The sequence below is a fragment of the Vicia villosa genome, linkage group LG1 (assembly GCF_029867415.1).
Source record: "Vicia villosa cultivar HV-30 ecotype Madison, WI linkage group LG1, Vvil1.0, whole genome shotgun sequence".
NCBI lineage: Eukaryota > Viridiplantae > Streptophyta > Magnoliopsida > Fabales > Fabaceae > Vicia > Vicia villosa.
The window spans coordinates 48,085,934-48,098,315 of NC_081180.1; the positions used below are offsets into that span (position 1 = coordinate 48,085,934).

At 43.0% G+C, this 12,382-nt stretch overlaps 2 protein-coding genes across 2 annotated transcripts; both read left to right on the top strand.

Moving 5' to 3' along the window:
- The first annotated feature begins 1,879 nt into the window (after positions 1-1,879).
- On the top strand, positions 1,880-3,278 carry LOC131629474 (uncharacterized). The gene is made up of 3 exons (XM_058900285.1): positions 1,880-2,185; positions 2,267-3,076; positions 3,189-3,278. The coding sequence occupies exons 1-3, from the start codon at positions 1,880-1,882 to the stop codon at positions 3,276-3,278; spliced, it is 1,206 nt and encodes a 401-aa protein (XP_058756268.1).
- Positions 3,279-4,160: 882 nt separating this feature from the next.
- Positions 4,161-11,101, top strand: LOC131629557 (uncharacterized). The gene is made up of 2 exons (XM_058900361.1): positions 4,161-7,372; positions 7,630-11,101. Exons 1-2 carry the CDS (start codon positions 4,161-4,163, stop codon positions 11,099-11,101), a joined length of 6,684 nt encoding a protein of 2,227 aa, XP_058756344.1.
- The last annotated feature ends 1,281 nt before the right edge of the window (positions 11,102-12,382 follow it).

Consider the following 12,382-nt stretch of genomic DNA (forward strand, 5'->3'; position numbering starts at 1 on the left):
ATTGAGATAGGTTAGGATAGTTATCCTTGACCTTAGGGCCATTAGACTTAGATTAGAATAACTTAGATTAGAGAATAGGTTAGTTCCCTTGTTCATTCTTTTTCCTTTTCAACTTTAAAACATTAATAAATAAAGATGCGAATCACATTAAGAAAGTGATAGAGAAATGAGTGGGATTCATTCCCTAATTTGTTTCTCAATCACTTAGTGGCATAGAAATGAGTGGGATTCATTCCCTAATCTGTGTCTCAGTCACTACTTAATGGGAGAGAAATGAGTGGGATTCATTCCCTAATCTGTTTCTCAAACATTAATTAATGGGATAGAAATGAGTGGGATTCATTCCCTAATCTGTTTCTTGAACATTATATAATGGGATAGAAGTGAGTGGGATTCATTCCCTAATCTGCTTCTCAATCATTATACATTTTATGTGATTCTAATCGCAAAGTAAATTCCCTTAAAAAATACCCAACCAAAAACATTTAAAACACTTAATAAAGGCTCGAATTAAAACAAAGTGACGAAGTGGTGCGAAACCTTGTATTGGGTTTTGTTCATCATGTAGTTACATAAAAAACACAAACCCAAGTTCATTCTTTTGCCTTGTTAGGCGCTTAAGAACAAGTTAAGTCCATTCCAAAGTAGGCGTGTAAGTCTCCAAAGGTCGAGCAACGTGGATTGCGACCTTAACCGCTGTTCAATTAAAAAACACAAAACAAACAGAAAATCTTTAGCCGAGCTACGGTTTCTCTGATTCCTGAAAAGGATACGTAGGCAGCGGGGTAGGGCCCGTGCGAGTATAATTCTTTATTTTCCCTACATTCTGCATTCATTTCGCATTTAGGTTTAGACATAGATACACCCTTTAGATAAGAGACAAACATAGGTGGATACCATCGAGTACGATGGGCGTGAGGGGTGCTAGCACCTTCCCCTCGCGTAACCGACTCCTGTGCCCTGTTCTCTGGTCGAAAGACCTTGTTCTTGTTTGAGTTAGGTTTCCTGGTATTCCTTTCCCTTATGGGATAAATATATTAGTGGCGACTCTGATTCCATTTTTCGCGGTAGCGACAGCTGGCGACTCTGCTGGGGACGTTGATAGACCTGTTGCTGGTCCATCCTTAGTGAATCGATCCTAGCCTGCGTTTGTTTGTTTATTTACTGGGTGTTTATTTGTTTTTATGTCTATACCTTGTATATATGTTTACATGTTTACTTTTCTGCGTGCATATCATGTTTATTTCTGTTTGCACATCATGCATATGGATTATATTCTGTGTTCCTTGGGGTCTTCTGGTCTGTTTTGCAGGTTGGGTGGGTTGTTCTATGAGGTAAAAGGCCCAATACCCAGGCCAGAGTTAACACATAGGATACCTAGGATAGAGTGGATAGTCATGACGCCAACAGAATGTCAGGTTCTGTTGATTGCGATCATGAGACCCACGACCAGCTGAGACTCGAATGGGATACCGTTGTTGGCATGTATTTGCAACAATGATGGTGTTTCAGGAGATTTGCTAACGCTGGAGACCTTTTGACCTACCTTGACCTAGATTCACCTGTGAGTGGGGTGGGATATTCATGACAGGTACCGTTGGTGACTGTTCTGTTCTGTTGGTGACTATGGTTCTTATGGGTTTGTGGTATCTATGCCGGACTTTTGATCCTGCAACATCTGATCTGGTTCAGAAGCAACATACACTTCTCCTATGTGGGGAGGAGCTTTCATTGCATCATAATCATCATAGCATGTTTAATTTCAAAAAAAAAAAAAACAAAAAAGGAAAAAAAGAAAAAAAAGAAAAAAGAGAAAAGAGATTAACATTCATATGCATGCCATTTTTCAGGTATCCAAAGTCAACACTTCTCATCAAGAATGGCTAACAGTGTGACCGTCAACAAAAAGACTACAAAGCATACCTTCTCTTGCAGTTTCTACCGTGAGGATATAACACCTTTGGTTCGATTGAGCACCCGAGTTACTGGGCAAAATTTGGACGAATTCAGAAAGACTTATGGCCACATTCTGCTTATGTTAACTACTCGTATTGATGAGTGGGGTCTCTACACTCTTCTTCAGTTTTATGATTCTGAGCTGCGTTGCTTTACCTTTCAAGATTACCAACTAGCCCCTACCCTCGAAGAGTATGCACACATTCTTCAAATCAAAGTTCAACATAAGGTTCCTTTTGTGTGTGCACCTGAGAAGCCCAAAATGGATCGCATTGCTAGTGCTCTTTATTTGAGCATGAAGGACGTTAAGGATAACTGGAAGCCTAATGGTGGGACCCATGGATTCTATGTGAAATTTCTGATGAGGGAAGCTGAAACCCTTGCTGATAAGGAAAAGTGGAAAGAATTCAATGCTCTCCTGGCCGTCATGATCTATGGATTAGTGATGTTCCCGAATATTCCAAATTTTGTTGATCTCACTGCCATTTGTCTCTTCATGGATCAAAATCCTGTACCCACTCTGTTGGCTGACACTTATTATGCCATCCATTCTAGGTACGGGAAAAAGGGATCAGTTGGGGGTTGTCTGCCAATACTGTACGAATGGTTTTCTTCACATTTGCCTAAAAGTGGAGCATTTGTCACTACAAGAGATTCACAGAAGTGGCCCCAAAGGATTATGGGACTTACTGCAAATGATATTGTTTGGTATCACCTCCGAACGGACATTGAGCAAGTTATAACCAGATGTGGAAGTTTTGGCAATGTTCCTCTCATAGGGACAAAAGGAGTTATCAACTATAATCCGAAGCTAGCACTGCGCCAGTTGGGTTTTGTACTAAAGGACAAGCCGTTGGATAAAGAGATATTTGAGTCCGTTTGCTTTGAAAAAGGAACCGATCCGGATGGTTTGGAGAAAGTAAGGAGTGCGTGGAACAAAATTCATACAGAAGACCGAACTACCTTGGGGGGAAAGAATGCTATTGCTAAGAAAGCTTATACTGAATGGGTTGAAGAAAGAGTTAAGGAGCGTCTGTTGCCTTTCCCGAAGGTTAGCCCTCTCTATGAACAACCACCTGAGATTTTAACTGCCACTGTACCAGCTGAGGAATACAACCAAGTACATGTGGAGAATATCAGGTTGCGAGAAAAAGGGGAAGACGCTAAAATAAAGTATTTCTTGGTGGATCAGAAAAGGGCTGAATTAGCACATGAGGTTAAAATACTGAAAGGAGGATCTTCCAGAGTTCAAAAAAGGGCTAGAACTGAAAAGGGTGAAAGAGTTACCACTGTTCGCATTGAGGACCATCAAAGGGTTATAGAAGAAGCGGTAAAGAAAGCAGAAGAAAAGCTCAAGCAAGAGTACAGAGAAGATTTAAGGGCTCACAAGCTCAGAGTAGAGAAAGAGGCTAGGGCCGAGGTAAAGGGTTTGAAAAAGAAGCTTGAAGAGGAAACCGCTCAGAGGGTAGCAATCAAGAAGAAGCTTGAAGAGGAAATTACTCAAAGGTTAGCCGTGGAGACACAACTCAAAGGTAGTCATCTCCGTTCCGCTCGACTAACAGAAGAGAATGCAAAGCTCAGAAACCAGATAGCAGAAATGGAAAGTACATCTGAAAAGAATACCCTCCCTGATTGCAAAGGATGTGAGAGCTTGGTGGCCCACTGTGATATATTAGATGGGCAGTTGTTTCGCAAAGATGTGGTGATTCAAAGTTTTGTCAAAGGAAGAGATCGAGAAGTGACTAAGAAGATGTTTGATGAAACTAAGAAGTGGAGCGACGAGCACTTTAAACAAGGAGGACCTTTGTTTTACACCAAGATGGATTAGTGTTTGAGCTTGTATTTCATGACCACCACCAGGCTTGTTGGATGGGGTCCTTTGTCTTTTCTGTTGTTTGAACTGTCTTGTCAATGTATGGGTATGCCCAAACTCAAAAAGAGATTATTAATGAAATTTGAGTCCTTTTTGTTTCCTCTTGATGCTTATCTTTTGTCACATTGTTAAACATTCTTGATTAATATTAAATATTTTGGATACTCTGAAAATGGCACCTCACATCATATGCACACATGCACCTCATGCACATCATGCACAAACAGGTACATCAGATGGTGTTCTTATCTGACTGATCAAGTTTTCCCTTTCAGCAATTGCACCTCCGCCTACACATCGCTACTACACCAGGGCTAATCACTCACTGCAAATGGATCAGTTAAGGGACGATCTTATCCAGATGAGAACTCAGGTTACTGCTCAGATGGCTCAGTTCATGGAAGTCATGCAAAACATGGCTGATCGCCAAGAAGAACTCAGAATCAGGATGGACACGGTTGCTCAGGTTGTCGCGGACCCCCCGCAAAGAAATCCTGCTGATATTCGTGTCAATGGTGAACCTGTGATCGGAGGACCTGGTGTAATTCCTCCTGCTACCAATCAAGGTAATCCTTATGGGCCTCCCCAGCCCATTCCTGAAGGACAAGCCACACAACAAATCAGAAGAGCTGCTGCCATCCCCGTGTTGGAAGAGGATCGACATGAGGATCTATTTCCTGAAAGTGAGTTGGGATTTCCACATGATGCTGGAAGGTTGTTCAGAGGACTGGAGGAAAGGATGAGGGCCATGGAAGGCCAAGGACTTGGTATGGACATTAATGACTTGGGTTTGGTTCCTGGTGTCCGCGTGCCGCCAAAATTCAAAGTGCCAGATTTTGAGAAGTACAAGGGGAATACTTGTCCCAAGACCCATGTCCGAGCTTACTACCGCAAGATGCATGTCTATTCTGAGGATGAGGGGCTGTTGATGCATTTCTTCCAAGATAGTCTAACTGGGGCATCCTTGGAATGGTATATGAGGTTGGAGAGAACTCACATCCGAAGTTGGAGAGACCTGGTTGATGCCTTCATAAAGCAGTATCAGTATAATGTTGACATGGCACCAAATCGCACTCAGTTACAGAATTTATCCCAGAAAGCTAATGAATCCTTCAAAGAATATGCGCAGAAATGGCGCGAGCTGGCGGCTAGGGTCCAGCCACCCATGTTGGAAAGAGAAATGATGGACCTGTTCACTAACACTCTGGAGGGTCAATACTACTCCGCCTGCTCTGCATCCTCAAGTTTTGCCGAGTTGGTTATGATTGGTGAACGAATTGAAAGTGGAATTAAAGCTGGTAGAATACAGAATCCAAGTGCTGCTAGTTCCTCCTCTGGGGCTGGTGGAAAGAAGCCATATAATGGGTTTGCTAAGAAAAGAGAAGGTGAAACGAGTGCTGCTTACTATGGTAGTGGCAGAAATCAGGCTCATCAACAAGTAGCCGCTGTGACTATCCCAAATGCTCCCTTCCAACATCAACAACAAGGGTATCAGCCACGTCAGTACCAACAACGGCCGAAATTGCCAGAAAGAGCTTTTGATCCGATCCCAATGACATACGCACAAGTATTGCCATATCTCCTCGATTTGAACTTGGTCCAATTGAGGACTTTGACCACTCCTGCTAAGTTGCCTGCTAATTGGGATGCCAACGCAAGATGTGAGTTCCACTCTGGGTCACCTGGACATAATATTGAAAACTGTAAAGCGTTGAAGCATAAAGTCCAGGATCTTCTCGACTCCAAAGCCATCGAGTTTACTCCTACTCAAGGACCTAATGTTGTGCAGAATCCTATGCCTCCCCATGGAACCCACGCGGCAAATGCTATCGAGGTTGTTGAAGACACTCATCTGGTTAAGGATGTGACCGAACTGGGTTCATTGTTGCCATTATTGAAGAAGGAATTGTTGAGGATGAGACTATACGCTGGTTGTGGAGAATTCTGTCCTAATTGCATGGTCACTTCATCAGTTTGTGATAAGGTGAAAGATGGGATCCAACGGTTGATGGATAGTGGGTATCTACAGTTTGAGCGTGTGCGACGTCCTGAAATGGTTGAAAACGCAGTTAATGTGGCATCTATCCCGTATACTCCTGCCAAGATTCCAATTCCTACAAGAGCACCTCCTTTGGTTATTACACTTCCTGGTCCCGTCCCATATAACAGGGAAAAAGCAATCCCATGGAATTATGGAGGAGAAGTTTTCTACCAAGGGGCCAAGTATGAGGTTAAAGCGCCGGTTGAGAAAGAAGATGTTGATAATGTTGTGGGCATTGGAAGAATGACGAGAAGTGGTCGTATTTTCAACCCTCCCCAGAATACTCGTGATGACGATGCAGAAGCTCTAGCTCAAGCAAAAGGGAAAAGAGTGGTAGAGGATACAGTGGGCCAGGGGCAAAGCTCCAATTCTGAAGATACTGTGGCCAAAGAGATGGAAGAGTTCCTAAAGATCATCAAGAAAAGTGAGTATAAAGTAGTTGACCAATTGAGTCAAACTCAATCTAAGATCTCGATCTTACAGTTGCTCTTATGCTCCGAGACCCATCGAAATGCTTTATTGAGATTCCTAGGCACTGCCTTTGTCCCTCCTGAGATCTCAGTAAATCAGCTTGAAGGGGTTGTGTCTAATATCAATGCTGGAAATGGATTGGGATTCACTGATGCAGATTTGCCTCCTGAAGGTAGAAAACATAATAGAGCTTTGCACATATCTGTGGAGTGCAAGGGGACCATGCTATCTCGTGTTCTTGTTGATAATGGATCTTCTTTGAATGTGTTACCAAAGTCGTCTTTGATGAGGCTAGACTATTCTGGTGTTGAGATAAGGCCAAGCGAATTAACTGTGAGAGCCTTTGATGGCTCAAAGAGGTCGGTGTTTGGGGAGGTTGATTTACCAGTGATGATAGGTCCTCAACTCTTCACTATTACTTTCTTTGTGATGGATATCCACCCGGCTTACAGTTGTCTCCTGGGGCGTCCATGGATCCATGCTGCTGGGGCCGTGACTTCCACACTGCATCAGAAACTCAAATTCGCCACTCAGGGGAAGATAGTCACGATATGTGGGGAGGAAGAGCATGTGGTAAGCCATCTTGCGTCTTTCAAATATATTGATGTGGAAGGGGAGGTCCACGAAACACCTTGTCAAGCGTTTGAGGCTGTCCAGACTATCAAGATCCCTTATGTCGAAAAGAAGAAGTTGGAGGCTCCTATGTCCTCACTAAAGGAAGCCAAAGCTGTGGTTGAATCTGGTCATCCTGAAGGATGGGGCCGAGTCTTGGATCTACCAATCAAGCAGGATAAGTGTGGGATTGGATATCAGTTGGGGCAGAGTTCTTCTGATGGGTCCTTCAAGAAGCCCGGAACCTTCATTCCGATCAAGTTCTCTAGTGCTGGCATCGTCAAGGATCATATTTGTGCTGCTGATGATGATGTGGATAGTGATTATGACATTGAAGAATGGATCAAGCCGTGTGTCCCGGGACAGAAGCTTCTCAACTGGTCATCCGAAGACATCGTCTCAATTGCTCTTGATCAAAAGTAATAATGTTTGTTTTTGTTTATCATGCAATAATTCCTGTGTTCTGCCCAAGACACAGTGAACATATGTAGGGCCTCATTTGTTGTTTTTCAATGTTAAAATCATTAATAAAAGGACGTTTTTGCATTCAAATACTTTGTTCCCTGTCTTTCGTTTTTACTTTTATATTTATAATTAATCAAAAAAAAATGGCAACGTTTCTTATCCATCATCATCCCCCCATTCTAAAATAAAGCATAAATCATAATCCATGCAGATCCACTTCTCCTCCAGATTCTATTGACAACGATCTTGCTATGCCTCGTTATGACTTTGACAACCCTATCTACGCCGCTGAAGAAGGGGATGAAGAAGATTGTGAATTGCCTGATGAGTTGGCCAGATTGTTGAAACAAGAAGAGAAAGTGATCGAGCCGCATCAAGAGCCTATTGAGACGGTGAATCTCGGCACCGAAGAGACGAGAAGGGAGGTTAAAATAGGGGCTTCTTTGAATGAGAATGTGAAAGAAAAGTTGATTGGAATGTTGAAGGAGTATTCTGACATCTTCGCATGGTCTTACGAAGATATGCCTGGATTAGATACGGATATTGTTGTGCACAGGCTACCCCTTAAAGAAAATTCTCCGCCCGTCAAACAGAAGCTCAGGAGAACACGTCCTGATATGTCCAAGAAAATCCAAGAAGAGGTTCAGAAGCAGTTTGATGCAGGTTTTCTTGCCGTAACAGTTTATCCACCATGGGTCGCCAACATTGTACCTGTACCTAAGAAAGATGGGAAGGTACGAATGTGTGTCGACTATCGAGATCTGAATAGGGCGAGCCCGAAGGATGATTTCCCGCTTCCTCACATTGATGTATTGGTAGATAATACTGCTCAGTTCTCAGTTTTCTCCTTCATGGATGGTTTTTCTGGTTACAATCAAATAAAGATGGCGCCCGAGGACATGGAAAAGACAACATTCATTACGCCTTGGGGCACCTTTTGTTACAAGGTCATGCCGTTTGGATTAAAGAATGCTGGGGCAACCTATCAAAGAGCTATGGTGACTTTGTTTCACGACATGATTCATAAAGAGATTGAGGTCTATGTGGACGACATGATTGCAAAGTCCCATACTGAAGAAGAGCACCTGGTTCATCTGAAGAAATTGTTTGAAAGGTTAAGAAAGTTCAGGTTAAGGTTGAATCCCAATAAATGCACTTTCGGAGTGAGATCAGGGAAGTTGCTTGGTTTCGTCGTAAGTGAAAGGGGTATTGAGGTCGATCCTGCCAAGGTAAAAGCTATACAAGAGATGCCCGAGCCGAGGACTGAGAAGCAGGTTCGTGGGTTCCTGGGAAGGTTGAATTATATTGCAAGGTTCATCTCACACCTTACCGCCACGTGTGAACCTATCTTCAAGTTATTGAGAAAGAACCAGGCAATAGAGTGGGATGACAACTGTCAAAAGGAATTTGATAAGGTTAAAGAGTACTTGCAAGAGCCTCCAATCCTCATGCCTCCAGTGGAAGGTAGACCGTTGATTATGTACCTGACGGTTCTAGAGAATTCAATGGGGTGTGTGCTGGGTCAGCATGACGAGTCTGGTCGAAAAGAGCACGCAATTTATTACCTTAGCAAAAAGTTTACCGATTGTGAATCAAGATACTCACTACTCGAGAAAACTTGCTGTGCTTTGGCATGGGCTGCTCGCCGACTGAGACAGTATATGTTGACTCACACTACTTTATTGATTTCAAAGATGGACCCAATCAAATATATATTTGAGAAACCGTCATTGACAGGGAGGATTGCCCGTTGGCAGATGATCTTGACAGAATATGACATCCAATACACTACTCAGAAGGCCATTAAAAGTAGTATAATTGCTGATTATCTTGCACATCAACCTGTGGACGATTACCAGTCAATGTACTTTGAGTTTCCCGATGAAGATATAATGTGCGTGGCAGAAACTTCCAAAAGTCAAGATCAAGAGGAAGGACCTGAACCAGGGGCGCGATGGACGCTCGTGTTCGATGGTGCCTCTAATGCATTGGGTAACGGTATTGGGGCTGTGCTTACTTCTCCAACAGGTTTTCATATTCCATTTACGGCCAGGATCTGCTTTGATTGTACTAATAATGTGGTTGAATACGAGGCTTGCATATATGGTATTGAGGCGGCCATTGATTTGAGGATTAAAAATCTCGCAGTTTATGGAGATTCTGCTTTGGTGATTAGTCAGATCAACGGAGATTGGGAAACACGCCACCCCAATTTAATTCCCTATAGAGAACATGTGGTGAAATTGGCTCAATACTTTGATGAGATCACCTTCGATCACATCCCTCGAGAGGAAAATCACTTGGCTGATGCTTTGGCCACTTTAGCATCCATGTTCAAAGTCAAATGGGACAATGAAGCGCCGTCAATTGTGATCAAAAGGTTGGACGAACCTGCATTCTGTGGCGTCATTGATAATGTGCCTGATGAGAAACCATGGTTTTATGACATTAAGAAATTTCTGGAGACCCAAGAGTATCCTGAGGGTGCTTCCCTCTCAGATAGGAAAACTCTGAAGAGACTATCTGCCAAGTTCTTCATCGCTGGAGGTGTGTTGTACAAAAGGAATTTTGATTCTGTGTTGCTCAGATGCGTGGATAGACACGAAGCAGCGGAGATCATGCGAGAGGTGCATGAAGGATCCTTTGGTACACACGCAAATGGACATACCATGGCAAGAAAAATATTGAGAGCAGGCTACTATTGGTCGACCTTGGAACATGATTGTTTCAACCATGTCGTGGTATGTTACAAATGTCAGGTATATGCAGATAGGGTTCATGTACCTCCAGTTCCTTTGAATGTGCTGACGTCTCCTTGGCCGTTTGCTATGTGGGGCATTGATATGATCGGAGAAATTAAGCCCACCGCTTCTAATGGACACCGTTTCATCCTTGTCGCTATTGACTACTTCACCAAGTGGGTTGAAGCCGTTTCTTATGCAAATGTCTCCAAGCAGGTAGTTACTCGCTTCATCAAACACCATATAATCTGTCGTTATGGGGTTCCTGAGAGAATTATCACTGATAATGGATCCAACCTCAATAATAAGATGATGAAGGAATTATGCGAGAATTTCAAGATTACGCATCATAACTCCTCCCCGTATCGGCCAAAGATGAATGGCGCAGTTGAAGCGGCCAATAAAAACATCAAGAAGATTGTGCAAAAAATGGTGGTCACTTATAAGGATTGGCATGAGATGTTGCCCTTTGCTGTACATGGTTATCGTACCTCGGTGCGCACTTCCACAGGGGCAACTCCTTTCTCGTTGGTATATGGCACGGAAGCGATTCTTCCGGTTGAGGTTGAGATTCCTTCATTAAGGGTATTAACAGATGTGAAGCTCAGCGAAGCTGATTGGGTCCAGACCAGATTTGATCAACTGAACCTCATTGATGAAAAGAGACTAGCGGCCATATGCCATGGGCAAGCCTATCAAAAGAAGATGAAGAGAGCCTTCGACAAGAAGATTCGACCTCGACACTTTCAGGTTGGTGACCTTGTGCTCAAGAAGATCCTGCCTATTCATAACGATCCTAGGGGAAAGTGGACTCCGAATTACGAAGGGCCTTATGTCGTAAAGAAAGTCTTCTCAGGTGGCGCCATGATCCTCTCAACTATGGATGGCGAAGACTTCCCACTTCCCGTGAATGCCGACGCAGTTAAAAAATACTTCGCATAAACCTGATCAAAAATAAAAATAAAAGAAAAGGAAAAGATCCGGCAAAAGAATGAAAAAAGAAATAAAGTACACCCGCTAAGTTGAAAACCCGAAAGGGCGACTTAGGCAAAAAAGGGGTCCTGGTGGATTGAAAACCCGAAAGGGCGGTCCAGGCAAAAGAGGGACAAAAAGCGAATGACTGCGTCGTGCATTAGATCCTTGAGTATAGCTAGTCACCACAATTGGAGGGATCACAAGGGCAAAGGATCAATCCATTCATCCATTTCGAAAAGCAAAGCAGAAGGAATATCGAAGATCTGCAAGGCATAGCAAGATTGGAACCCAATGGAATCTTCTTACGTTGCCATGTTTGTAAATTCTATTTGTTTTTTTCTTTTTTGGTGGCCCACCTCCTTAAGGAGGCCGCTTCCTGATGTACTCGCCTATGTTAGGCATTTATTTCTTCATTAATAAAAAGATATTTCACTCAAACTTTGTTTTGTTACACCATTTTTCTGTTACCGTTTTGTTTACAAAAACGTCCAATTATTTTGGTAAGCATTGAATTTCTAACATCGAAGTCCTACAAAAAGAACATGAGCTAAAATAAATAGAATTGCTTAAAGATTTTGAGTACTTGGGATGGTGGACGAGGTAGAACCATCATACCTGGGGCATATTTGCTTGATTTGTTTTGCAGGAATCTCCGATCATTCAGCACAGTCAGATGTCAGTACCTACGCTTCAAGAACCCAAAGGTCTCCTTTCCTTCAAATACCAGAGTTTATTTCTCTGGAGAGCTCTCATCCAGGGCTCGAAAGCCCCGCAGTGTTGATTAGACTCCCTTATTCTTCGACAAAGATGTGGAAGTTCAAAAGGGGAGGTGCAATCTTCAAGCTTCAAAACGAGATGACGGTGTTGCCGCTCAAAAGTGCCATCGTGCTGCCTTCCTCACAAGTCTCATGGTGCGAGTTTCCCTCCTGCAGAAGTTACATATTGTGAGTCGGTCAAGAAACCATCTGGTGTGGCCTCGCAAGGTCAAGGCACCAAAAGGGAGTCCCCACAGAGTGCTTAGAATGGAAAGCTCTCCCCGATTGCTCATCCATTACCCCTACATATAGTAATCATTGCATTCACATTGCATTTACAAAAACGCGTAGCATTTCCATGAATATGGAGCATTACGCCATGGAAAAATTCAAACATGCATCAATGCATAAGCAAGTTTGTATGTGCTCCAAAGGCATAAGGTAATATATCCCCAGAAGAAGTCTCACTTTCTCTCTCCAGTGTGGATTGGAT